At 36.0% G+C, this 26,625-nt stretch overlaps 1 protein-coding gene across 1 annotated transcript in view; it reads left to right on the top strand.

Moving 5' to 3' along the window:
• LOC149802400 (isovaleryl-CoA dehydrogenase, mitochondrial-like) overlaps positions 1–26,625 on the top strand; it is an 86,613-nt gene that overhangs the window by 17,459 nt on the left and 42,529 nt on the right. Inside the window, exons 3-6 of the mRNA XM_089951610.1 lie at positions 106–157; positions 8,555–8,724; positions 12,506–12,599; positions 25,960–26,096. Coding sequence (XP_089807736.1) covers positions 106–157; positions 8,555–8,724; positions 12,506–12,599; positions 25,960–26,096 — 453 coding nt within the window. The remainder of the gene's footprint in view (positions 1–105; positions 158–8,554; positions 8,725–12,505; positions 12,600–25,959; positions 26,097–26,625) is intronic.

Genomic DNA, 26,625 nt, shown 5'->3' with positions numbered 1-26,625 from the left:
ATTGGAAATGGTCCATTTATACTTACATTCATGTGTCTTGTGTTAGGTCCTTATTGCACAAACTTTAGTGTATGCAAAATAATTTTTTTCTTTCCATTTTGACAGTCATTCTGGAAAAAGTGTGGAGACCTTGGTCTGCATGGTATCACATGTCCAGGTAAGGAAAGAGTTCATTTAACACCTTATGTTTTCAGACACCAAGAAAATTTGGACACCCTTAATTTTCACCTGAACATGTTGTGAATGCACCTTAAGTTTTTTTTCATTTGTGGTGTGTAATTTTGTTATTATTACAATTTTTAGACTATGAAATACATCATATTGGTGTTAAGAAATGGATGATGTTTTTAATTCTTGAAGGTGCTTGGTATTTGAAAAATGAAAACACCGTCAACACAAATTGCCAGTTAAAGACTGTAGGTGCTGTTTTAATATTATCAACCATACAGTACATTAATACCTTGTAGGAAATTGAGGTTTCCCAAGTTTTATATGATATATTGTTATTATTTGCAAGTTAATTTTGATCACAATAAAATAGAAATGTTTATTATCTGTGTAAAGACATTTTGTAATTGCTTTCCTGAGAAAAATGCACAGTACAGTGTGACCCCACTATAGTGCGCTCTGTTATAACGTGAATTCGGATATAATGTGGTCATGGTTTGGCTCCCGAAATTTCATGTACATGTATTTTTCTTGTACACAAAAAAATCTTTCTTAAAAGTACGAAAAAACTGTAAAACTTTTATCATTTTGGGGAAGAAATCGCGTATGAATAATACAAGATGATCGTAGCATGGCTCCTGAAATTTTGTATGTATTTTTCTCGCACATGAAAAAGTAGTTTTTTCTTCTTAAAAGTAAGAAAAATTACTCATAAAAAGTTTATTCTGGGATCGCGTAGGTCTTCGCCAATGTCGCAAATTTGGATTGTTTTTCCTTATTGTCGGCAAAACAGACCATGTGGCGATTTTTTTTTTTTATTGGCGATGTTGTTGGCTGTTTAAACTTTTATATACAAACATTGGTTTGGAGTGCAGAAATTCAGAGGCCCCATTAAAGGAAGCTGCAAACTGGATATAAAATGCACTGAAATGTATCTATTGTTACATAAACAAATTCTTTGTCCATATTGACAAACCATTTAAACAGTGCATTGTTATATCATAATCCGCTTATCATGACATCTAGCATGAGTACTGTATGCTGTGAAATATCCGCTTTTTTGTTGTTGACATTAATGGTAACGGAGACCAACCGGACGAGGTATTATCTCTTAATCTATATTTCATCGGATTTTCGGCCGCTCACTAGTAATTAATATATTTACAAAGACTTACATTTGTGTGTGGATGGCAAGTAAAATTCCTCTTCTTTTCACTCAGAATTAAATCCTTCAGAAGACTCAAATTTTCTGTAATAATCCCTGTCATCAGACCAGAACACCTGTGTCTCTATCGTCCGTTAACCCTTTGTTAATTTTCAGACGCATGCGTGAAAGGCAGCATCATGCTTCTACCACAAATGTAAAAAAATAATAAAAAATAATTAAAAAAAACCACTTCATTTTACTTATTGGTTTATTCAGTAGGCATGGAGGGACAATAACTAGAATAGTCCAAACGACGGCCAATTCCTTTTTAAAAAAATACCCAGATAAAACAGTTTGCTGAAATTTCAAAATAAACAGATTAAATTTGAAGCACCAATTGGTATGAAAACGTACTCAGCAAATGAAAATAAAATCTTCTCAATCATGCAGTACAATTATTTGATGTTGCCGCCACAATAAGAAATGGACATTTGTTTGGCTTAACAAGGTTGTCCTTTAGCGGTGACTTCAATAACGCGTGGACCCTTCCGATTATAATCTTTCAATTAAAACAAAGAACTTTTCATCAGAGGAAGTCAGTACCAGACTTAAATGAAAGTGATGGAATCTGATGGATTTTTGCATTTTCCAGGGTGACTGGAACACGTTAACTGTGCCGTGAAAGTTTTCTTTTTGTAGGGAAAAAGTTTATGCTTACGAACGCTACCAATGGCGACTTAAAACGCAAACTTTTACCGACTTGGGACGTACTGAAAAGTAAATGTGCTTTGTCATTCGTTACGTGATTGTGCTACATTTTCCCACTGAATTCAGACCAGTATGACCTGTGACAAACTTATTGAATATTTGAAAGCTGTGTGTGTGCATATTTTCAATGGAATCACTTGTATTATGGATTCAGTGTATTTGATGAGGTTCGCGGGTAAGTACACGGTGTTGATACTGTTCATGCTATATATTAGACATGTATATATAAACAGTATTCACGTATATGTACCAATTCGTGGTTCTCTATAATAAAGTAAACTATTATATATGTCTTCTCTGTTTTCACTACAGGTGTATTTCTCATTTAATATGCATCGATTTAAGATGGTAACTGTGCCAATGAAACACGTATTTTTCTGCCCGCATTTATTACCTACACCCCTTCCCTGCATTTTTGTGTGGGTACATGCATAATTTTCTTCAGCTAACTGACCTGGTTGCTTATAACACAGTTCGGTCTATAATGCGGTCGGGTTCTATGGCTCCCAACTACCATGTTATAGCGGGGTCACACTGTATTTGCTACAAAATAAGGATAAATTGATAAAATGGGTATTCATAAATTGTTAATTGCTTACATGTTGAAAATCATTTGAATCCATCATTTGTCAACCTCATTGTGACTCTTTTAGATGGTTATTTAGCAGAAACTCTTTCTCTCCCTCAGTTACACTACCCCGAGTGTCGCTGTCAGCTTTTTTCATTAAAAGTCTTTGTATTTGGAGTGATACCCTGCTGTATCTGTCCATGGACTTGTACTCCAGAGTGCAACAGATTGGTGCCCCAGCAGGATACTGTTTTATTCCTGGCATCTTGTTGCCAACTGAGTCAATGAGTTGTCCACCTGGGTCGCGGACTGGTTGTCCTCTAGTCACCAACTAGGTCATCTTCTGATTGCCGAATGTGTAATCAAGTCATTGTCTGGGTCATCCATATGGGTGACTGAGTTGTCAACTGGGTCACCGACTGTATCATCCACTGAGTCATTGACTGGGTCACTGACTGTGTCATCCTCTGAGTCACTGACTGTGCTGTTGAATGAGTCACTGAATCACCAACTGGGTTGTCCTTCTGGGTCACTGACTTTGTGACCAAGTGAGTTGCTGAGTGTCAACTGGGTTGTCCTTCTGGCTTACCGTTATGTTGTTGCTGAGGTTGTGGTTGTGTATCATTACTTTTTGCTGATCGACAGAGAGAGATAAACAGTGCAAAATGATGAGAGAAGAGATGGCTGCAATTAAAATGTGTATTGTATTAATTTATACAATGCCCAAACATCCATTCTGATATTATCTTGATTTTTTGGATTCATAATAAGTTTAAAACTGCATTGTGAAGAATTTTAGCATCATGTTTTTTATTTATCTTGTACTTAATGTTTAATTTGCTTGGAAAACTTTCTCTTCATAAATTTTTGTCAATTCATTTTTTTAATGTTTTGGTTTGCACTATGTGAACACTGTTTTGCTAATGTGCTCTAAACATTACTACACAAACACATACTTAAAACTGTATATCTCTGGTCTGTTAGAGTGCAAGCACTGATTGGCTGTTGGTTCATTATGTGTCAGAATTGTTACATACATCATGGTAGGCTATGCATGGGAGTATGAAAGCCAGTGTATGATGCAGATCATTGTCAGCAATATACCAACCTCCTTCAGGTCGCATCATGTATGTTAACAAGACAAATTTCAATGGTACTTGCTTGACAAGTTTGGACTTGAACTACATATAGAACATAACCAAAGTAACAACTTTCACAGGTACATGGTTGACAAGTTTTAACTAGAACTACACATAGACTTTAACCAAAGTAACATCAGGTTAGTCAAAGTTAATAAAGCTCTTAACAGTTGGCCTTGAAAGTAGACTGTACAAAACACAACTTCACCATTTTCAGATCTCTTCATTCCAGTTTCTCATCCTTGCATCACTTCATAGCCTGAAGATTGAACATTTGTCAAAGGCAGAACTTCCTAGATCAGCTCCTACCAAATTTGGTAGATAAAAGACCTCATTTAAAAGCTAAGTCATTATTATTAATGGATCTTGTTCTAATAATAAACTTTGTATTTCCTTTTTTTATTTACTTTTAAAAAGATATTTATTTAGATCTGTTTAGGTGGTGAGGTCTATAAAGGCCAGTAAAAGGGGTCTGTGTTGTTCTCTGCATTTCTCCTGCAGTTGCCTGACGAAGAAGATCATGTTGATTGTAGACCTTTCTGCGTGGAATCCGCACTGCAACTCTGGATACACTCTGTCATCAAGTGTATGCAGTCTGTTCAGGATGACACAAACGAAAACTTTACCCACGATGATGAGAAGGGATATGCCCCTGTAGTTGTTGCAGTCTCTTCTGTCACCCTTGTTCTTGTACAGGGTTACGATGTTGGCATCTCATTTCCTGAGGCACTGTACCCTCATCCAAGCACTGGCAGAGGAAGTCATGCAGGTGTGTAAGCAGCACGCTGCAGCCACACTTGATGACTTCTGCTGGGATGCCATCCTTCCCTGGGGCTTTACCTAAGGACAGTTTCTCTAAGGCCTTCTTTAGTTCAGCTGCAGTAGGTTTCTTGTCCCGTTCGGTGATGAGAGGGAGGTTTTCAATGGCGTTCGATGTGGTCAGCAGAGACGGACTCTTCACAATCCTGGTGAAGATTGGATGCCCTCCAAAGCTGCTAAGCAAGATCTAGTCCTTCCATGATGACATGAAAGGTACAGTGCAGTACGATGGCTCAACATCTGACCCCTTTGACATTTGCATCGGAGTGAAACAGGGCTGTGTCCTTGCCCCCACGCTCTTTGGCATCTTCTTTGCTGTCCTGCTCAAGCACGCCTTTGGGACATCCACAGAAGGGATCTAACTGCACATGCGATCAGATTGCAGACTGTTCAACCTGACACGACTGAAGGCAGAGAGCAAAGTACATGAACCAGCCATCAGGGAATGCTCTTTGCAGATGATACTGCTCTAGCCACTCACACAGAAGCTGAGCTACAGTGCCTGATGGACTGCTTTACTAAAGCATGCGATGAGTTTGGGTTGACCCTCAACCTAAAGAAAACAAATGTGATGGCTCAGGACGTGGAGTCCCCAAGCATCATCATCAACAACTATGAACTTGAGGTAGTCTGTCAGTTCACGTACCTCTGCTCTACCATCACCAAAAACCTCTTGCTCAATGCTGAGCTCAGCAAGCGGATTGGATAGGCATCAACTGTCTCCAGTTTGTCGCAGAGTGTGGAACAATAGCATGCTGACACTAAACACTAAGGCCTCTGTGTACCATGCCTACATGCTAAACACTCTCATCTGTACACCTCACAAGAGAAAAGACTGAGCACCTTTCACATGCGATGCCTCTGATGCATTCTCAGGATCACCTGGAGTGATTGAGTAACAAACAGCAAGATGCTTGAATGTGCCATCGGTCACACTCCTCTGCCAACATCGCATCAGATGGCTGGGCCATGTTCGTCGGATGGATGATGGACGGATCCCCAAAGACATTCTTGATTCGAAACTTGCCTCTGGCAAAAGGTCAATCGGACGAGCACATCTCCGCTTCAAGGACATCTGCAAGCATGACATGAAAGCCCTTGACATCAGTGTCAACACCTGGGAAGAGCCTGCTCTAGACAGGTCCAGCTGGCAACATGCTCTGATCACTGGTTTGAAAGCCAGCGAGGACAAGCTAGCTGATAAAAAGTGGTCGCTAAGGAAGAAGCAGCTTCAACCTGCACCAGACTCGGCCTTCAAGTGCAGCAAGGACTGCCACTTCCATGTTGGGCCACAGCAGATGCTGCACAACCACCAACCAGGGCATCTTTCATGGGCACACTTCCATCATCTCTTGAGATTAATGGATGCCAACCAACCAACCATGTTTAGGTGCCATTTTGCATGTTCACATGTATTTCCTGATTATTGATATCCCATTGGTTCCTTCCTCATGTGAATCAACTTCATGTCTCATGGCTTTCTGGAACACTTTCTGAAATCATCAGTGTAAATTTTTAAACCTCTTTCTTGTTTCTTTTTATATGTAAATGAACCCTCCCAATGGAGAAAACAATGATTGATTGATTATTGATGGATTGATAGTAGTCTTTGACAGTTTCAACATGGATTAGGCTAAAATAGTTAATATTATATTTATTGAGATGATCATGTTAGGCAGTTGTAACTACTGATATGATCATGTGAAGCAGTTATATCCATTGAGATGAATATGTGGGACAGTTGTATCCACTGAGATGAATATGTGGGGCAATTGTATACATTGAGATGAGTATGTGGCAGTTGTATCCATTGAGGTGATTATGTGGGGCAGTTGTATCCATTGAGATGATTATGTGGGGCAGTTGTATCCATTGAGATGAGTATGTGGTGCAGTAATATCCATTGAGATGAGTATGTGGGGCAGCTGTTTCCAATGAGATAAGTATGTGGGGCAGTTGTATCCATTGAGATGATTATGTGGGGCAGTTGTATCTGTTGAGATGATTATGTGGCAGTTGTATTGACAGTGATGATCATTTGGGGCAGTTGTATCCATTGAGATGAGATGTAACAACTCTTGACTTGACTGACATTGACAAACTGCTTGTTTAATGAAGGTATTTTCTCTTATGAAAACTTAAATTTATCAAGTACAATGGATGGATCAAGTACATTGGGTGGATCAAGTGCAATGGGTCAATCAAGTAACACCACTCCCTTGATAACTTGCACCTTGATAACTCAAAAACCCGCTTATAACATGGGGTCAGGCACGGATCCATTTTTTAAAACCAGAAAATACCTCAAAAATTGATCCTGTTTGTTGAACTTGAAGAAAATCGCGATCAAAATTGGTAATGGAAACTTTTGATGTATCACTCATTTTATCATCGAAAACGGTAGATAGGACATGGAAATTTTAATCTATGAAATATCAAATTTAAAAATAGGTCATACAATTTTTTACATTTTCTTTCAAAATGACATTCTTAGTACACCGTAATTAATGATATGTAAGGAAATTTCAGTCAATGAAAATGTCACTTACACCAATTGAAGGCAGTATTTTAATAAATACAAATTAAATAAAAAAAATTATCAGTTGAAATTTATGTTCTAGTTCTTATCTTTTAGTTCCTTTTAAGTGTAATCATCATAAATGCAATGTGTCCCCTTGAAATTGAATGTGAAATGCATCAATCTACCCTAACAGCTATGTCCCCGAGCGTTTCTCCGAAAACCCAATCAAGGGCTGACCGTGTTTTGATAACTGACTTCTGGAAGTATTTGTTGTATTGTTGCACTGAATTAAAAGCTGGCCTCCTTTGTATTATCATGTTAATTATGTCTTTTGAATCAAATAAAGGAGGTGGAATAAAAAAAGGTTAAAAGGAACAAAAACCCAACAAACTTAAAATCTAGCTGCCCCAGTTGGGTGAACTCACTTCATTTGATCAATCGAACACTTATAAATGTTATTGAGCATGTTACATAAACTATCTTAAACTAACCAACTCTTTCATAACTGTGATCAAAGATAACAAGGCATCCAAGCGAAATGCATACTTCATAAAATAAAGAGCTTGATTTCACAGATACGTTCCATTGTGGGCAAGCGAGTTTCAGTGAATTCTTGAACTGGCACTTATAGATATCCTGAAGGATGATAAGATGTTTCATTATTACTTCCAATGAAATCAAGACATCAATACTGTACTAACTGAACAATACAAAAATTGAGTTTCGACGCAGACAATTGTCACATAAAATAAATGTCACTTGTTTTTGAAAAAAAGGAATCTTGTTTGGCGGTTTATCAACATTTAGTCTAGTTCCCTGCTCTTGAGACTCCCAGTTTGGCAGGATAATATTAAATACCACTCTGGGAACCAGACTCATAAAGAAAACAAAAAGCAGTGACGTAATACACATATTTTTTCTCGTACACGTGATGGTTGTTGAAACCAGTTAGGACAATCTTTCATATGTTGGACATTTTGAAAATAAATGTTATTTAAACAGAATAACAAACAACTTCATTAGAAATAGCACGTTATTAAAAATTATTATCAACATGATTGTAAAATGAGGATTCAGTCAATAAACAGCCCAGTTCCCTAACGCGGCTTCTCCCTCCATGGTTTTCTCTATGTCAAAGTGATTTTTAAAACATTTTGGAGGTCCCTCAGTAACTCGCGGCTTGCTCATAGTGCAGTCTATGTTTGTGGACCCCATTGTGTGCGAGTTATCAAGGGAGAGGTGTACAATGGGTGCATCAAGTGCAATTGGTTATCATATACAATGGGTGGATCAGGTAAAATGGGTAATCAGGTACAATGGGTAATCAAGTACAATGGATAAATTTATCAAGCACAATGTGTGAATCTTTACAGATCACAAATATTTTATGATGATCAGTATCAGATGCCAATTTTTGTTTGCAGCTAAGTATGGAGGGTCTGAGATGGGGTACCTGGAGCATGTTTTGGTTATGGAGGAGATGTCCCGGGCCTCAGCCTCCATAGCCCTTAGTTATGGTGCACATTCCAACCTTTGTTTGAATCAGATTGTCAGGAATGGAAATGAGGAACAGAAGGAGAAATACCTTCCAAAGGTAACTTGATTAGTACACTTTTACAAAGCCAGTTTAATCAATTATTAAAACATTAGAATCAGCATTGGTACTGGCATCACACCCTGGAATCAGCATTGGTATTGGCATTTACACTGACAAGAGTACATCATCACTGAATGGTAGCCATTCTTTCATTTTAGGTCCAAGGCTTGGAGTGGATTTTATAACATCTACCCCAGAGGAAGTTACTGAGAACATGCATGTATAATACTCATGCATTTGTGGTTAAGCTATTGCATTTGTATTTTTTTTTCACACTATGACTGCTGTTATTCTTTGAATCATGAAGCTTGGTGAGTGATGCATCTTGATGAGTACTACATCCTCATTAGAAAAGTGGGTAATTGTGACCTGTATTTCATGCTTCCCTGACTTTGCTTAAATTGTATGGTTTAGGTTATTTCTCAAAATCTGTTCAACCTATATTCAAACTATATGATTTTATATATCTCCTTCAGTGACACATCCTTACCACAGAGTAAGTTTATTATGACATTTTCACTTTTACTGTTTCAGGTTGAACTTTTGCATGTAGGTCATAACCAGATAGTTTTTATTTTTTTACCCAGTATAATTATTTAATGTAGGTTCAGGAAACTTAGTTAGTACTACACCCTGTTTAGATCTCCCAGGTCATGGAGGAGATTTTATGATGTGGGTTTTTGTGCTTTTAATTTAATGGATTTGTGGGGACCTTTGTAATGGTGTATGTCATGATACATTGATGGATTTGTGGGGACCTTTGTAATCATGTTGGTTATTATTCTTTGATAAGTATAATAATAATAACAGTATTATACTTTGATAGACTGCACCAGTTGTCTGAGTTGTTAGACCGGCCAAGTCATACCAAAGACTTATAAAAATGCTACTTGCAGCTGCCTCGCTTAGTACTAAACATTAAAAGGTTAGTATTAGGACTAGTCAGCCTGTTGTCAGGATAATGTGACTGTCTGCGGCATGATGCACCAGTGTTTGACATCACTATGAACTGCCACATTGCAGACATCATAGTTATATGATTGGAAAATTGTTAAAGCTACATCAAAAATCCACAACACATTATACTTTGATAGATTTGTTGGGAGCTTTGTGAAGATGTAGGTTATTATACTTTGATGGATTGGTGTGGACAGTCATAATGATGTAGGTTATTATACTTTGATGGATTGGTGTGGACAGTCATAATGATGTAGGTTATTATACTTTGATGGATTGGTGTGGACAGTCATAATGATGTAGGTTATTATACTTTGATGGATTGGTAGTAAGTGACCATGTCATAACCCTAGTCCATATCTCATATGAGACTAAAGCTGCTTTACATATAATAGAAGACTAAAGACAGCAAGCTCTGGGATGAAAAGATATACCTCCCTCCACCTTTTATCTATTCCACTAACATACTCTTAATAGGTAATGTATTCGAAGAAGAAACCATTTTTTGACACAAAATTAATTTCTTTAATAATACTTACTTATTCATAATATTGGTACATCCTCCAAAGCCCTCCCCTCAGTTACAGTCTTGATGCACATCCATTTCAAGCAGTAACTGATTATCAATAGATTAGTGGCACACAGTCTATTCAAAAGGAGACTATTCTAGTCTGACTGCCATCAAGGCAAGCAAATAACCTTTGAGCACTTTTCTTGCTAAAACAAGCCCCAAAAGATGTGTTTGTTTAGCTTTGGAGGGCTGGATTTGCATGGTAGTGAATGTACTCCCAATGAATTATTATCAGATAATACTATTCAAGACATAATTAACTTCAAAATTAGGTTTTCATGTGATCATACATCATAATTAACACATTCCAAAACTCCACCCATCTTTGATTAGCTGTCAGTTAACTGTTCATTTGAAATTTCAGTATAGTGCCCAGACTATCAGTTAATTGTTCATTTGAAGTTTCAATGGGCTGCATAGGCTGTCAGTTAATTGTTCATTTGAAGTTTCATTTAAGTTTCAATAGGCTGCATAGGCTGTCAGTTAATTGTTCATTTGAAATTTCAGTATACTGCCTAGGCTGTCAGTTATTTGTTCATTTGAACTGTCAGTGGGCTGCATATGCTGTCAGTTAATTGTTCATTTGAAGTTTCAGTGGGCTGCCTAGGCTGTCAGTTAATTGTTCATTTGAAGTTTCAATGGGCTGCCTAGGCTGTCAGTTAATTGTTCATTTGAAGTTTCAATGGGTTGCCTAGGCTATCAGTTAACTATTCATTTGAAGTTTCAATGGGTTGCCTAGGCTATCAGTTAACTATTCATTTGAAGTTTCAATGGGTTGCCTAGGCTGTCAGTTAATTGTTCATTTGAACTGTCAGTGGGCTGCATAGGCTGTCAGTTAATTGTACATTTGAAGTTTCAATGCACTGCATAGGCTGTCAGTTAATTGTTCATTTTAAGTTAAAATGAACTGCATAGGCTGTCAGTTAATTGTTCATTTGAAGTTTCAGTGCACTGCAGAGGCTGTCAGTTAATTGTTCATTTGAAGTTTCAATGCGCTGCCTAGGCTGCCAGTTAATTGTTCATTTGAAGTTTCAATGGGCTGCATAGGCTGTCAGTTAACTGTTTATTTGAAGTTTCAATGCGCTGCCTAGGCTATCAGTTAAGTGTTCATTTGAAACTTCAGTAGGCTGCCTAGGCTGTCATTAGAATTTCTCTAGTAGTTGAAAAATTTTGCCTTGAAAATACTGATATGTTTTATTATCATGTGTTCCAGTAATTGATTTAGCTCAAAAGTTTTCATTCCAGATCTGACTCTTTTAACTAAGAGTATCTTCCCATTCTCACTAGATTTGTTTTCTTACGATAAATATAAGTTTGATTTAGTCCAGATTTATGCATTACCTCTTGGTAAGAAATTTAGTCCCCACATCGTTTTTATAGATTGAGTTATGAATCACTGCCTGAACACTTTGAATGTCATTGGTAATTGTGGTAATTGTTAATGCCAACATCAATGTGCTATCCAATCTCCTCTCATGCAGCATGTGTTACATAATGCAGGGCTAAGGACAGCTTTTAAGCACTCGTCCATAGATAAATGAGCTGCAATAAGTACTTGTCCAAATAATCACTTTACTCAACATATTACACTTATCAACTACATTACCTTTGCTCTTACCAAAATTTCCACTGGTACTTGATGCAGACTTGATACAAAACTGGGTAGAAACCATGAAATATTATGTTCAGAGTGAAAACAGTTTAATTCATAGCCTGCATATAATCAGTAACAGGAGACAAGTTTTGTAACTTAATAAATTGCAGTTTAACACCTTATTTTCAAATTCCTAATGGCTTTGCATTTATAGTGACAGTTTTCAGTAATCTAATTGGTGTTTTAATTTGCTTTTCAATGAACTATGACACATCTTAATGAGTTAGACAAAATAGAATTTAAGAGTCAGAAAATGTCCGAATTATGTCATTTTTGGTTGAACAGTGCTACGCTTGAAGCAGATCACCACAATATTGAATATTATTCACCTTTATCGATGCCTTTTTCACACCAAAGTGAAGACACCAGCAGATATTTCAATAAATATATAATCAACTTTTTCAAATGGCAAAAATGTAAAAATTTATAAGTAAAAGAAGTTACAGATTTAGTTTACAGTTTTCGGTCATGATAGTAGTAGAGTGCATAGTGTTGTCCTTTCAAGTTCTTTAAGCACCTATGTTCTGTAAACACATTTCTATTTTTTTAATTCTGTTTTAGTAACATGAAAATTGATTTTTTTTTTATTTCAACAGCTGGTCAGCGGTGAATTTATTGGAGCTCTCGCAATGAGTGAACCAAATTCTGGTTCAGATGTGGTATCCATGAAGCTACGGGCAGATAAAAAAGGTCAGAAACTTTCTATGGTAACATTTCTAATTCAATGCCTACTGTTTAGAGTTGTTACATTTTATCAGCATATATTCATTATTTATAGTATCATGCATATTTAAATTGTATTGTTTGTTAGTATTTTTCTCCATGATTATATGCTATGTAAAATTGTATTTTGGAATTGACCTTGTCCAAAATCAAATTCATTGTGTACTGATCAGTAACTTTTATAATGAAACAATACATAGCTAATATTTCTGTCTGTGTGGGTTAAAAATTAGGATCATTATCTATGGAAGTTAACATGTTTTTTTGGGGTTTGGGTCTAGGAAATTGGATTTTCCCATGAAGAACCTGTTGTGCCTTATGTTTCCCATGTTCTTTATTATAATTTTAATAACAGATTTTATCTTGTTGGCAACTTAGAATATTCTAGAAATCAACTTTTGACCCTCATCCTGGTTCTGTGTTTGTGTCTTAGCTTTTTTACTATGTTCTTTACTTGATACATTACTCATTCTTGTATTTAACATATGAGGCAGAACCTAATTGTTGTGTTCAGTATTTTAATTGGTTGGAACTATTTATTTATTCAAATTAATATTAACTGGAAATACAGAGTGTTCATCTGTAATATTCTTGAACTGGGACATTAATTTGGAATTATAATGATTGTAGACAAGTACATCTTGGATTATATTATTGTGAATCATCAAAAGACTGTCGGCACATCTACACATCACAGGCCACTACTGTCACATCAACACATTCAGAGTTGAATCTTGTTTGGGAAAACCACTGGAATTTAATTTTATTAGAACTATATTTATTTGGACTGGTGATAGAACTTTTTGAACTGCTTTTGAATTTAATTCACGATACTGTAAATTCATTTTAAATTCTCACTTTGTATTCTAGGGATATAAATTATTTGTTGAATTTTACTTGTTGGATTTTGATCTTTTCTGTTACTTAGTTTAAGACCATAGAGTTGTAATAATAACAGCAGAGCATTACTTAAATGCATACGTGCAATTTTTTTTGACATGTTATCCTTGTTTAAAACCAGTTATGGTGATGTAGCGTGTTGTACTTCTAGCTTGCATCCTGATTTTTAAACCCTGATTCCAGATGATAGTTCCTTTTCAAGTCCAGTCATTATTTCATCTATTATTTTGTTCCTTTTCTTTAATTATGCGTCATTATTTTGGATAGTTTCTCTCTACCAAAATATAAATATTGTATGCATGGCACTTTCTGTGTCTCAGTCTTTGTGCATCATTTATGAATGAAGTCCAACTGCCAACAACATAGACAATGATCTGCCATCGCATAATGGGATTGCAGATCAAGATACTACTGATTACATAACAGCATAGACCCTGATCTGCTGTTGCATTAATTAGTACTTGTTGGACTTAACTTGTTATATGGTCAATATTTTTTTTTTTCTTTTTTTCCATTATCAGACTGATGGGCCACATAAAAGTTCTTCACATAAGTGTCTAAGTGTCCAATTCTGATAAACAGATTAAAGCTTTACCTCAGCAGTCAGCCCCTTCCAGGGACTTGTATTTTAAAATGTCAGACCATTAAGAGTTGAGTGCGGGCAGTAAAGGTTATTTTATTGAGTGAGGGCAGTAAAGGTTATTTTATTGAGTGCGGGCAGTAAAGGTTATTTTATTGAGTGAGGGCAGTAAAGGTTATTTTATTACTGAGGGCAGTAAAGGTTATTTTACTGAGTGAGGGCAGTAAAGGTTATTTAATTGAGTGTGGGCAGTAAAGGTTATTTTATTGAGTGAGGGCAGTAAAGGTTATTTTATTGAGTGCGGGCAGTAAAGTTTATTTTATTGAGTGTAGGCAGTAAAGGTTATTTTATTGAGTGAGGGCAGTAAAGGTTATTTTATTGAGTGAGGGCAGTAAAGGTTATTTTATTGAGTGTGGGCAGTAAAGGTTATTTTATTGAGTGAGGCAGTAAAGGTTATTTTATTGAGTGAGGGCAGTAAAGGTTATTTTATTGAGTGAGGGCAGTAAAGGTTATTTTATTGAGTGAGGGCAGTAAAGGTTATTTTATTGAGTGTGGGCAGTAAAGGTTATTTTATTGAGTGTGGGCAGTAAAGGTTATTTTATTGAGTGTGGGCAGTAAAGGTTATTTTATTGAGTGCGGGCAGTAAAGGTTATTTTATTGAGTGAGGGCAGTAAAGGTTATTTTATTGAGTGAGGGCAGTAAAGGTTATTTTATTGAGTGCGGGCAGTAAAGGATATTTTATTGAGTGTGGGCAGTAAAGGTTATTTTATTGAGTGAGGGCAGTAAAGCTTATTTTATTGAGTGCGGGCAGTAAAGTTTATTTTATTGAGTGTGGGCAGTAAAGGTTATTTTATTGAGTGCGGGCAGTAAAGGTTATTTTATTGAGTGTGGGCAGTAAAGGTTATTTTATTGAGTGCGGGCAGTAAAAGTTATTTTATTGAGTGCGGGCAGTAAAGTTTATTTTATTGAGTGTAGGCAGTAAAGGTTATTTTATTGAGTGTGGGCAGTAAAGGTTATTTTATTAACTGAGGGCAGTAAAGGTTATTTTATTGAGTGTGGGCAGTAAAGGTTATTTTATTGAGTGAGGGCAGTAAAGGTTATTTTATTGAGTGAGGGCAGTAAAGGTTATTTTATTGAGTGCGGGCAGTAAAGGTTATTTTATTGAGTGAGGGTAGTAAAGGTTATTTTATTGAGTGAGGGCAGTAAAGGTTATTTTATTGAGTGCGGGCAGTAAAGGTTATTTTATTGAGTGAGGGCAGTAAAGGTTATTTTATTGAGTGCGGACAGTAAAGATTATTTTATTGAGTGCGGGCAGTAAAGGTTATTTTATTGAGTGAGGGCAGTAAAGGTTATTTTATTGAGTGTGGGCAGTAAAGGTTATTTTATTGAGTGAGGGCAGTAAAGGTTATTTTATTGAGTGTGGGCAGTAAAGGTTATTTTATTGAGTGTGGGCAGTAAAGGTTATTTTATTGAGTGCGGGCAGTAAAGGTTATTTTATTGAGTGCGGGCAGTAAAGGTTATTTTATTGAGTGAGGGCAGTAAAGGTTATTTTATTAACTGAGGGCAGTAAAGGTTATTTTATTGAGTGAGGGCAGTAAAGGTTATTTTATTGAGTGTGGGCAGTAAAGGTTATTTTATTGAGTGAGGGCAGTAAAGCTTATTTTATTGAGTGCGGGCAGTAAAGTTTATTTTATTGAGTGTGGGCAGGAAAGGTTATTTAATTGAGTGCGGGCAGTAAAGGTTATTTTATTGAGTGTGGGCAGTAAAGGTTATTTTATTGAGTGCGGGCAGTAAAGGTTATTTTATTGAGTGAGGGCAGTAAAGGTTATTTTATTGAGTGAGGGCAGTAAAGGTTATTTTATTGAGTGTGGGCAGTAAAGGTTATTTTATTGAGTGTGGGCAGTAAAGGTTATTTTATTGAGTGCGGGCAGTAAAGGTTATTTTATTGAGTGCGGGCAGTAAAGGTTATTTTATTGAGTGCGGGCAGTAAAGGTTATTTTATTGAGTGCGGACAGTAAAGGTTATTTTATTGAGTGTGGGCAGTAAAGGTTATTTTATTGAGTGCGGGCAATAAAGTTATTTTATTGAGTGTGGGCAGTAAAGGTTATTTTATAGAGTGTGGGCAGTAAAGGTTATTTTATTGAGTGAGGGCAGTAAAGGTTATTTTATTGAGTGAGGGCAGTAAAGGTTATTTTATTGAGTGAGGGCAATAAAGTTATTTTATTCAGTGTGGGCAGTAAAGGTTATTTTATTGAGTGTGGGCAGTAAAGGTTATTTTATTGAGTGCGGGCAATAAAGTTATTTTATTGAGTGTGGGCAGTAAAGGTTATTTTATTGAGTGCAGGCAGTAAAGTTTATTTTATTGAGTGAGGGCAGTAAAGGTTATTTTATTAACTGAGGGCAGTAAAGGTTATTTTATTGAGTGAGGGCAGTAAAGGTTATTTTATTGAGTGTGGGCAGTAAAGGTTATTTTATTGAGTGTGGGCAGTAAAGGTTATTTTATTGAGTGCGGGCAGTAAAGGTTATTTTATTGAGTGCGGGCAGTAAAGGTTATTTTATTGAGTGAGGGCAGTAAAGGTTATTTTATTAACTGGGGGCAGTAAAGGTTATTTTATTGAGTGAGGGCAGTAAAGGTTATTTTATTGAGTGTGGGCAGTAAAGGTTATTTTATTGAGTGAGGGCAGTAAAGGTTATTTTATTAACTGAGGGCAGTAAAGGTTATTTTACTGAGTGAGGGCAGTAAAGGTTATTTAATTGAGTGTGGGCAGTAAAGGTTATTTTATTGAGTGAGGGCAGTAAAGGTTATTTTATTGAGTGCGGGCAGTAAAGTTTATTTTATTGAGTGTAGGCAGTAAAGGTTATTTTATTGAGTGAGGGCAGTAAAGGTTATTTTATTGAGTGAGGGCAGTAAAGGTTATTTTATTGAGTGTGGGCAGTAAAGGTTATTTTATTGAGTGAGGCAGTAAAGGTTATTTTATTGAGTGAGGGCAGTAAAGGTTATTTTATTGAGTGAGGGCAGTAAAGGTTATTTTATTGAGTGAGGGCAGTAAAGGTTATTTTATTGAGTGTGGGCAGTAAAGGTTATTTTATTGAGTGCGGGCAGTAAAGGTTATTTTATTGAGTGAGGGCAGTAAAGGTTATTTTATTGAGTGCAGGCAGTAAAGGTTATTTTATTGAGTGAGGGCAGTAAAGGTTATTTTATTGAGTGAGGGCAGTAAAGATTATTTTATTGAGTGAGGGCAGTAAAGGTTATTTTATTGAGTGTGGGCAGTAAAGGTTATTTTATTGAGTGAGGGCAGTAAAGCTTATTTTATTGAGTGCGGGCAGTAAAGTTTATTTTATTGAGTGTGGGCAGTAAAGGTTATTTTATTGAGTGTGGGCAGTAAAGGTTATTTTATTGAGTGTGGGCAGTAAAGGTTATTTTATTGAGTGAGGGCAGTAAAGGTTATTTTATTGAGTGCGGGCAGTAAAGGTTATTTTATTGAGTGAGGGTAGTAAAGGTTATTTTATTGAGTGAGGGCAGTAAAGGTTATTTTATTGAGTGCGGGCAGTAAAGGTTATTTTATTGAGTGTGGGCAGTAAAGGTTATTTTATTGAGTGTGGGCAGTAAAGGTTATTTTATTGAGTGAGGGCAGTAAAGGTTATTTTATTGAGTGCGGGCAGTAAAGGTTATTTTATTGAGTGAGGGCAGTAAAGGTTATTTTATTGAGTGTGGGCAGTAAAGGTTATTTTATTGAGTGAGGGCAGTAAAGGTTATTTTATTGAGTGAGGGTAGTAAAGGTTATTTTATTGAGTGAGGGTAGTAAAGGTTATTTTATTGAGTGAGGGCAGTAAAGGTTATTTTATTGAGTGTGGGCAGTAAAGGTTATTTTATTGAGTGAGGGCAGTAAAGGTTATTTTATTGAGTGTGGGCAGTAAAGGTTATTTTATTGAGTGTGGGCAGTAAAGGTTATTTTATTGAGTGTGGGCAGTAAAGGTTATTTTATTGAGTGCGGGTAGTAAAGGTTATTTTATTGAGTGAGGGCAGTAAAGGTTATTTTATTGAGTGTGGGCAGTAAAGGTTATTTTATTGAGTGTGGGCAGTAAAGGTTATTTTATTGAGTGTGGGCAGTAAAGGTTATTTTATTGAGTGAGGGCAGTAAAGGTTATTTTATTGAGTGCGGGCAGTAAAGATTATTTTATTGAGTGAGGGCAGTAAAGCTTATTTTATTGAGTGTGGGCAGTAAAGGTTATTTTATTGAGTGTGGGCAGTAAAGGTTATTTTATTGAGTGAGGGCAGTAAAGGTTATTTTATTGAGTGAGGGCAGTAAAGGTTATTTTATTGAGTGCGGGCAGTAAAGGTTATTTTATTGAGTGAGGGTAGTAAAGGTTATTTTATTGAGTGAGGGCAGTAAAGGTTATTTTATTGAGTGCGGGCAGTAAAGGTTATTTTATTGAGTGAGGGTAGTAAAGGTTATTTTATTGAGTGAGGGCAGTAAAGGTTATTTTATTGAGTGTAGGCAGTAAAGGTTATTTTATTGAGTGAGGGCAGTAAAGGTTATTTTATTGAGTGCGGACAGTAAAGATTATTTTATTGAGTGCGGGCAGTAAAGGTTATTTTATTGAGTGAGGGCAGTAAAGGTTATTTTATTGAGTGTGGGCAGTAAAGGTTATTTTATTGAGTGAGGGCAGTAAAGGTTATTTTATTGAGTGTGGGCAGTAAAGGTTATTTTATTGAGTGTGGGCAGTAAAGGTTATTTTATTGAGTGCGGGCAGTAAAGGTTATTTTATTGAGTGTGGGCAGTAAAGGTTATTTTATTGAGTGAGGGCAGTAAAGGTTATTTTATTAACTGAGGGCAGTAAAGGTTATTTTATTGAGTGAGGGCAGTAAAGGTTATTTTATTGAGTGTGGGCAGTAAAGGTTATTTTATTGAGTGAGGGCAGTAAAGCTTATTTTATTGAGTGCGGGCAGTAAAGTTTATTTTATTGAGTGTGGCAGGAAAGGTTATTTTATTGAGTGCGGGCAGTAAAGGTTATTTTATTGAGTGTGGGCAGTAAAGGTTATTTTATTGAGTGCGGGCAGTAAAGGTTATTTTATTGAGTGAGGGCAGTAAAGGTTATTTTATTGAGTGAGGGCAGTAAAGGTTATTTTATTGAGTGTGGGCAGTAAAGGTTATTTTATTGAGTGTGGGCAGTAAAGGTTATTTTATTGAGTGCGGGCAGTAAAGGTTATTTTATTGAGTGCGGGCAGTAAAGGTTATTTTATTGAGTGCGGGCAGTAAAGGTTATTTTATTGAGTGTGGGCAGTAAAGGTTATTTTATTGAGTGCGGGCAATAAAGTTATTTTATTGAGTGCGGACAGTAAAGGTCATTTTATTGAGTGTGGGCAGTAAAGGTTATTTTATTGAGTGCGGGCAATAAAGTTATTTTATTGAGTGTGGGCAGTAAAGGTTATTTTATAGAGTGTGGGCAGTAAAGGTTATTTTATTGAGTGAGGGCAGTAAAGGTTATTTTATTGAGTGAGGGCAGTAAAGGTTATTTTATTGAGTGAGGGCAGTAAAGGTTATTTTATTGAGTGCGGGCAATAAAGTTATTTTATTCAGTGTGGGCAGTAAAGGTTATTTTATTGAGTGTGGGCAGTAAAGGTTATTTTATTGAGTGCGGGCAATAAGGTTATTTTATTGAGTGTGGGCAGTAAAGGTTATTTTATTGAGTGCAGGCAGTAAAGTTTATTTTATTGAGTGAGGGCAGTAAAGGTTATTTTATTAACTGAGGGCAGTAAAGGTTATTTTATTGAGTGAGGGCAGTAAAGGTTATTTTATTGAGTGTGGGCAGTAAAGGTTATTTTATTGAGTGTGGGCAGTAAAGGTTATTTTATTGAGTGCGGGCAGTAAAGGTTATTTTATTGAGTGCGGGCAGTAAAGGTTATTTTATTGAGTGAGGGCAGTAAAGGTTATTTTATTAACTGAGGGCAGTAAAGGTTATTTTATTCAGTGAGGGCAGTAAAGGTTATTTTATTGAGTGTGGGCAGTAAAGGTTATTTTATTGAGTGAGGGCAGTAAAGGTTATTTTATTAACTGAGGGCAGTAAAGGTTATTTTACTGAGTGAGGGCAGTAAAGGTTATTTAATTGAGTGTGGGCAGTAAAGGTTATTTTATTGAGTGAGGGCAGTAAAGGTTATTTTATTGAGTGCGGGCAGTAAAGTTTATTTTATTGAGTGTAGGCAGTAAAGGTTATTTTATTGAGTGAGGGCAGTAAAGGTTATTTTATTGAGTGAGGGCAGTAAAGGTTATTTTATTGAGTGTGGGCAGTAAAGGTTATTTTATTGAGTGAGGCAGTAAAGGTTATTTTATTGAGTGAGGGCAGTAAAGGTTATTTTATTGAGTGAGGGCAGTAAAGGTTATTTTATTGAGTGAGGGCAGTAAAGGTTATTTTATTGAGTGTGGGCAGTAAAGGTTATTTTATTGAGTGCGGGCAGTAAAGGTTATTTTATTGAGTGAGGGCAGTAAAGGTTATTTTATTGAGTGCGGGCAGTAAAGGTTATTTTATTGAGTGAGGGCAGTAAAGGTTATTTTATTGAGTGAGGGCAGTAAAGATTATTTTATTGAGTGAGGGCAGTAAAGGTTATTTTATTGAGTGTGGGCAGTAAAGGTTATTTTATTGAGTGAGGGCAGTAAAGCTTATTTTATTGAGTGCGGGCAGTAAAGTTTATTTTATTGAGTGTGGGCAGTAAAGGTTATTTTATTGAGTGTGGGCAGTAAAGGTTATTTTATTGAGTGTGGGCAGTAAAGGTTATTTTATTGAGTGAGGGCAGTAAAGGTTATTTTATTGAGTGCGGGCAGTAAAGGTTATTTTATTGAGTGTGGGCAGTAAAGGTTATTTTATTGAGTGTGGGCAGTAAAGGTTATTTTATTGAGTGAGGGCAGTAAAGGTTATTTTATTGAGTGCGGGCAGTAAAGGTTATTTTATTGAGTGAGGGCAGTAAAGGTTATTTTATTGAGTGTGGGCAGTAAAGGTTATTTTATTGAGTGAGGGCAGTAAAGGTTATTTTATTGAGTGAGGATAGTAAAGGTTATTTTATTGAGTGAGGGTAGTAAAGGTTATTTTATTGAGTGAGGGCAGTAAAGGTTATTTTATTGAGTGTGGGCAGTAAAGGTTATTTTATTGAGTGAGGGCAGTAAAGGTTATTTTATTGAGTGTGGGCAGTAAAGGTTATTTTATTGAGTGTGGGCAGTAAAGGTTATTTTATTGAGTGTGGGCAGTAAAGGTTATTTTATTGAGTGCGGGTAGTAAAGGTTATTTTATTGAGTGAGGGCAGTAAAGGTTATTTTATTGAGTGTGGGCAGTAAAGGTTATTTTATTGAGTGTGGGCAGTAAAGGTTATTTTATTGAGTGTGGGCAGTAAAGGTTATTTTATTGAGTGAGGGCAGTAAAGGTTATTTTATTGAGTGCGGGCAGTAAAGGTTATTTTATTGAGTGAGGGCAGTAAAGCTTATTTTATTGAGTGTGGGCAGTAAAGGTTATTTTATTGAGTGTGGGCAGTAAAGGTTATTTTATTGAGTGAGGGAAGTAAAGGTTATTTTATTGAGTGAGGGCAGTAAAGGTTATTTTATTGAGTGCGGGCAGTAAAGGTTATTTTATTGAGTGAGGGTAGTAAAGGTTATTTTATTGAGTGAGGGCAGTAAAGGTTATTTTATTGAGTGAGGGCAGTAAAGGTTATTTTATTGAGTGAGGGCAGTAAAGGTTATTTTATTGAGTGCGGACAGTAAAGATTATTTTATTGAGTGCGGGCAGTAAAGGTTATTTTATTGAGTGAGGGCAGTAAAGGTTATTTTATTGAGTGTGGGCAGTAAAGGTTATTTTATTGAGTGAGGGCAGTAAAGGTTATTTTATTGAGTGTGGGCAGTAAAGGTTATTTTATTGAGTGTGGGCAGTAAAGGTTATTTTATTGAGTGCGGGCAGTAAAGGTTATTTTATTGAGTGCGGGCAGTAAAGGTTATTTTATTCAGTGAGGGCAGTAAAGGTTATTTTATTAACTGAGGGCAGTAAAGGTTATTTTATTGAGTGTGGGCAGTAAAGGTTATTTTATTGAGTGTGGGAAGTAAAGCTTATTTTATTGAGTGCGGGCAGTAAAGTTTATTTTATTGAGTGAGGGCAGTAAAGGTTATTTTATTGAGTGCGGGCAGTAAAGGTTATTTTATTGAGTGAGGGCAGTAAAGGTTATTTTATTGAGTGCGGGCAGTAAAGGTTATTTTATTGAGTGAGGGCAGTAAAGGTTATTTTATTGAGTGAGGGCAGTAAAGGTTATTTTATTGAGTGTGGGCAGTAAAGGTTATTTTATTGAGTGTGGGCAGTAAAGGTTATTTTATTGAGTGCGGGCAGTAAAGGTTATTTTATTGAGTGCGGGCAGTAAATGTTATTTTATTGAGTGCGGGCAGTAAAGGTTATTTTATTGAGTGCGGACAGTAAAGGTTATTTTATTGAGTGTGGGCAGTAAAGGTTATTTTATTGAGTGCGGGCAATAAAGTTATTTTATTGAGTGTGGGCAGTAAAGGTTATTTTATAGAGTGTGGGCAGTAAAGGTTATTTTATTGAGTGAGGGCAGTAAAGGTTATTTTATTGAGTGAGGGCAGTAAAGGTTATTTTATTGAGTGAGGGCAGTAAAGGTTATTTTATTGAGTGCGGGCAATAAAGTTATTTTATTGAGTGTGGGCAGTAAAGGTTATTTTATTGAGTGTGGGCAGTAAAGGTTATTTTATTGAGTGCAGGCAATAAAGTTATTTTATTGAGTGTGGGCAGTAAAGGTTATTTTATTGAGTGCAGGCAGTAAAGTTTATTTTATTGAGTGAGGGCAGTAAAGGTTATTTTATTAACTGAGGGCAGTAAAGGTTATTTTATTGAGTGAGGGCAGTAAAGGTTATTTTATTGAGTGTGGGCAGTAAAGGTTATTTTATTGAGTGTGGGCAGTAAAGGTTATTTTATTGAGTGCGGGCAGTAAAGGTTATTTTATTGAGTGCGGGCAGTAAAGGTTATTTTATTGAGTGAGGGCAGTAAAGGTAATTTTATTAACTGAGGGCAGTAAAGGTTATTTTATTGAGTGAGGGCAGTAAAGGTTATTTTATTGAGTGTGGGCAGTAAAGGTTATTTTATTGAGTGAGGGCAGTAAAGCTTATTTTATTGAGTGCGGGCAGTAAAGTTTATTTTATTGAGTGTGGGCAGTAAAGGTTATTTTATTGAGTGCGGGCAGTAAAGGTTATTTTATTGAGTGTGGGCAGTAAAGGTTATTTTATTGAGTGCGGGCAGTAAAGGTTATTTTATTGAGTGAGGGCAGTAAAGGTTATTTTATTGAGTGAGGGCAGTAAAGGTTATTTTATTGAGTGTGGGCAGTAAAGGTTATTTTATTGAGTGTGGGCAGTAAAGGTTATTTTATTGAGTGCGGGCAGTAAAGGTTATTTTATTGAGTGCGGGCAGTAAAGGTTATTTTATTGAGTGCGGACAGTAAAGGTTATTTTATTGAGTGTGGGCAGTAAAGGTTATTTTATTGAGTACGGGCAATAAAGTTATTTTATTGAGTGTGGGCAGTAAAGGTTATTTTATTGAGTGCGGGCAGTAAAGGTTATTTTATTGAGTGAGGGCAGTAAAGGTTATTTTATTGAGTGCGGGCAGTAAAGTGTATTTTATTGAGTGCAGGCAGTAAAGGTTATTTTATTGAGTGAGGGGAGTAAAGGTTATTTTATTGAGTGAGGGCAGTAAAGTTTATTTTATTGAGTGTGGGCAGTAAAGGTTATTTTATTGAGTGAGGGCAGTAAAGGTTATTTTATTGAGTGAGGGCAGTAAAGGTTATTTTATTGAGTGAGGGCAGTAAAGGTTATTTTATTGAGTGCGGGCAGTAAAGTTTATTTTATTGAGTGTGGGCAGTAAAGGTTATTTTATTGAGTGAGGGCAGTAAAGGTTATTTTATTGAGTGAGGGCAGTAAAGGTTATTTTATTGAGTGCAGGCAGTAAAGGTTATTTTATTGAGTGAGGGCAGTAAAGTTTATTTTATTGAGTGCGGGCAGTAAAGGTTATTTTATTGAGTGAGGGCAGTAAAGGTTATTTTATTGAGTGAGGGCAGTAAAGGTTATTTTATTGAGTGAGGGCAGTAAAGGTTATTTTACAGGTGTTCCATTCAAAGCTTTACTTCAACAGCTGGATTACAATACATTAGAATTTCATCAAGTTTTACATTTTTCACAAATGTACAATTTAAATGATAAATACTCATAAAGTAAGAATTAATGTCTAGAGAAAACAATTAGAGTTGGTTACCACAACAAATTTTGTACAGTGGTATATCTTGGTATTTATGAACATGATGTGATACATGCCACATCATACTGCATTTATATTAAGTACCTAACAATTTAATGGGGGCCCCGAGTGGCTGAGTGGTCTAAAGCACTCTCCATTACGGATCACTGCCATCTCACCTCTATCTGCGTGGCTTCAAGTCTCGGATTCAGCCAATGTGGGTATGTGAAAAAGCTCTCATGGGTCGGTGGTTCTTTCCGGGGTTTTCCAGAGTTCTTCCTCCACCATTAATACTGACCACTATGTATAGTCTATTGTGTACTGAAAAATGGCATTAAACCCTACAACAACAACAGCTATTTAATGTTCTGAGGCAGTGGTCTGACACTTTCTTTTTACCAATTTCCATTTGTCAATAGCTGGGAAAATATCTTGCTTTAATTTGGAGCAAAATAATTATCTTGAGAAAAAAAAAAAAAAATAAGAAAATTGAAACCCTCCACTCCCATTAAATGGAGAGTTACCTATAGTAGATGAATTTGCTAAGTGAATGTTAATTGTTGTATAATTTGCAATATAGAAAGTGGGATGAATATGCTCACACTGCAGACATTAGATAGCTTGTTGGTAAGGATAGGAAGTACTGACACTAAAGCCTACAGTCTGCTAGCTGCACTATTCTTATAATAGGCACGATAACTTTGAGTGGGATACAAACACCTCAGCAAGATATATGTCCAAGAGGACCAGTCAAAACAAAGCACACTTATTCAACAAATGATATAATAGTTATTGGACTTGAGAAATGACATAAAATTCAAACTGCTTTCCTGAAAATATTAGAATGATTTGCTATATAAGAAAAGAAGTGCATTACTTAACACATTGACATGTCCAAGTAGATAACTAAATGAAATACAATTTTTTTAATCCAAAAGTTTGATTTGACCTAAAAAATTTTCACAACATCCCACTAGATCACCATGTTGGCATAAGCGACACATATCAAACATATGATTATAGAGTCATAAAGATAAATTAGATGTGTGTGTATATGTGTGTGTGTGTGTGTGTGTGTGTGTGTGTGTGATTTGGATTTTTTAAGGTAGCTTTAACAACTTTTCAGTCATATCACTATGATGTCTGCAGTGTGGCAGTTTATAGTGATGTCTAGCACTGGGGGGCATCATGCCGCAGACATCTAGCCTGATGTCCCACCCAGTCACATTATCCTAACACCAGGCTGACCAGTCCTAACACTAACCTCTTAATGCAGATATATGTGTGCGTATATATATATATATATATATATATATATATATATATATATATATATATATATATATATATATATATATATGTATGTGTGTGTGTGTATGTATGTATGTATGTGTGTGTGTATGTGTGTGTGTCTGTGTAATTACTAACAATAGCTTTAATCTCACCATATTCATCATCATTCCTTGACTAACAAGAGCTGTAGTCTCAACATTAATATTTTAGATTAATAGCAATCAAATTTATATTTTAAATCCTCAAAATTCATTTGCATACAATGTTGTATTGTTTTGATCACAGGTGATTACTATTTACTGAATGGAAGTAAGTTCTGGATTACAAATGGACCAGATGCTGATGTCCTTGTGGTGTATGCAAAAACAGACTTCATTGCAGACAAGCCTCAGCATGGGATCACTGCTTTCCTTGTAGAAAAGGTGAGTGTCAGGGATTTATTTTTGTAGTGATCACCTGTAATAGGTAATTCTGGCCTGTTTACCATATATACTTTGTTATGAGTTAAGTTAATATCATTGCATAATGCACTGGCAAATCTGGATCTATGCTTTTTGTTATGAGCGATGAATAGTTGCACAGCACAGTTGTCGGCCATTTCATGAGTTGACAGAATGCTGTTTATATAACAGATTTTGATCTTGCATTTTAAGGATTCTTTTTTTAACCTTTGTCCATTACTTATTTACCTTTGTCTTTTTCTCTTATCTATACCTTTGAAAGAATTTCAACACCTTTACCTTAAATCTTTTGTCATGGTCGAATCTATGTTACATTTTATTAGGAAGGGTTAATCTTCCCTACTTCTTTGGCTGTTTTTAATTCAATTCTTTCTACAATCAAACTTTTGCACATTAGTGTTTAACCAGGATTTTGATGACATGCCATTGAACTATATGCATGTATGAAAAGTGCACAGAAATAGTTAATTTTATCAATGATCAGAGTATT

The sequence above is a fragment of the Sinohyriopsis cumingii genome, chromosome 3 (genome assembly GCF_028554795.1).
Source record: "Sinohyriopsis cumingii isolate HCF-2022 chromosome 3, ASM2855479v2, whole genome shotgun sequence".
In the NCBI taxonomy this organism is placed as follows: domain Eukaryota; kingdom Metazoa; phylum Mollusca; class Bivalvia; order Unionida; family Unionidae; genus Sinohyriopsis; species Sinohyriopsis cumingii.
The sequence above is the reverse complement of the archived record's forward strand: the minus strand, read 5'-3'. Positions and strand labels throughout refer to the sequence as shown.